The 1,237-nt window shown below is 43.5% G+C and overlaps 1 protein-coding gene across 1 annotated transcript in view; it reads right to left on the bottom strand.

Annotated features, from left to right (window-relative positions):
* Positions 1 to 841, bottom strand: part of LOTGIDRAFT_176427 (hypothetical protein) — a gene marked incomplete at both ends in the record, with an annotated part of 7,840 nt that extends 6,999 nt beyond the window's left edge. Inside the window, one exon of the mRNA XM_009049221.1 lies at positions 43 to 841. Within this exon, the coding sequence (XP_009047469.1) occupies positions 43 to 841 (799 nt within the window). The remainder of the gene's footprint in view (positions 1 to 42) is intronic.
* Between the last annotated feature and the right edge of the window lie 396 nt (positions 842 to 1,237).

Below are 1,237 nucleotides of genomic sequence, written 5' to 3'. Positions count from 1 at the left end.
ATGAAAGAGAAGGGGTGTGCCNCTCTCTACGAGAGCGTTTACCTATGTCTGCTGGACTAGGGGTAGGTGAACTTCGGGCTCGTTTAGGGGTTTGGTTCGGCAGCGTGGTAGCTCTAGATGGTGCAGGTGTAGTGTCCATTTCAGTTGGTAGAGATATGGTTACTCTGGTTTTTGTTTCGTTGATTGTTTGGTAGAATTTGGAAATTACAGCTTGAGTGAGACGTTTCCCATAGGAGCGACGGGCCCAGGACAGGGCATGAGAAACGATGCGGTCGACGGCAGGTGATGATAAAGACTTGGTACGAATGGTGGTCAGCTTCTCTTGAAGTGTGGTTTGGTAATGGTCGATCAGGACCTGCGTAACCTTACAGAGCCATGTCCGATTGAGGGATCTAATATTCGCGTCGACAGCTGATGTTTTCATTGCTGGACGGATAAAACTATCCAACTCAGAGACTTTGCGTTTGAAGCTAAACGCTGGTTGGCCTTGCTGTTGAAGGGTAAGGATTGCCAAATGATGGAGGCACTGCAGAACTTGGAAGAACACCTTCACAAAGGGTTCTTCCTCCTTATGAGTGGGGACTGGTTGGCGTCGGTGGGCTGGTAGTCGTTTCTGTTGTTGGTCAGGTCGATGGTTACCTCTTGATTGGTAGGCTGTGTTGTAGGTAGGTCGGCGATGGGGTGGGATATAGCTGGATGGGTTGGTTGGTGGTCGGCGATTGGTAGGTGGTAGAGGTCGATGGAAGACAGGGCCGTTGTAGGGTACGTGATGTTGGTTTGGTTGACGATTAGTGTTTCTATTTCTGGCTTCTTGCCAGTGGTTGTTGTAGTTGGGGAGCATAATGAAAATAACTTGGGGTTAGAAGGGAATGTACAGCGGATGTAACAGGAGGAAACTGTATATGCTAGCGTGAAAATGTTGGGATCAAATTATGCAAATAAGTCAAACTGGGTTTTGGGATATATAAAGTAAGATGAAAAATGCAAAAATATATATTTAGGTGATAAATAACGCTAACAATGAAGTGAAAAATTACAACAAGTAAAACAAAAACTTACGCAATTGACACGAACCGGTTTTCGAAATATTATCCTTTTTCAAGTGTCGAGGAATGGTTATGAAATGAGATTTAATTTGCGATTTATATAGTAGTCAGTTAATACAGGTTTTTGATTTTCTAAAAATTATTGAGTGAATCATGTCATATCTTTGATCAGTTGAGGATTAGGATTATTT

This window comes from Lottia gigantea (assembly GCF_000327385.1).
Source record: "Lottia gigantea unplaced genomic scaffold LOTGIsca_1312, whole genome shotgun sequence".
NCBI lineage: Eukaryota > Metazoa > Mollusca > Gastropoda > Lottiidae > Lottia > Lottia gigantea.
The sequence above is the reverse complement of the archived record's forward strand: the minus strand, read 5'-3'. Positions and strand labels throughout refer to the sequence as shown.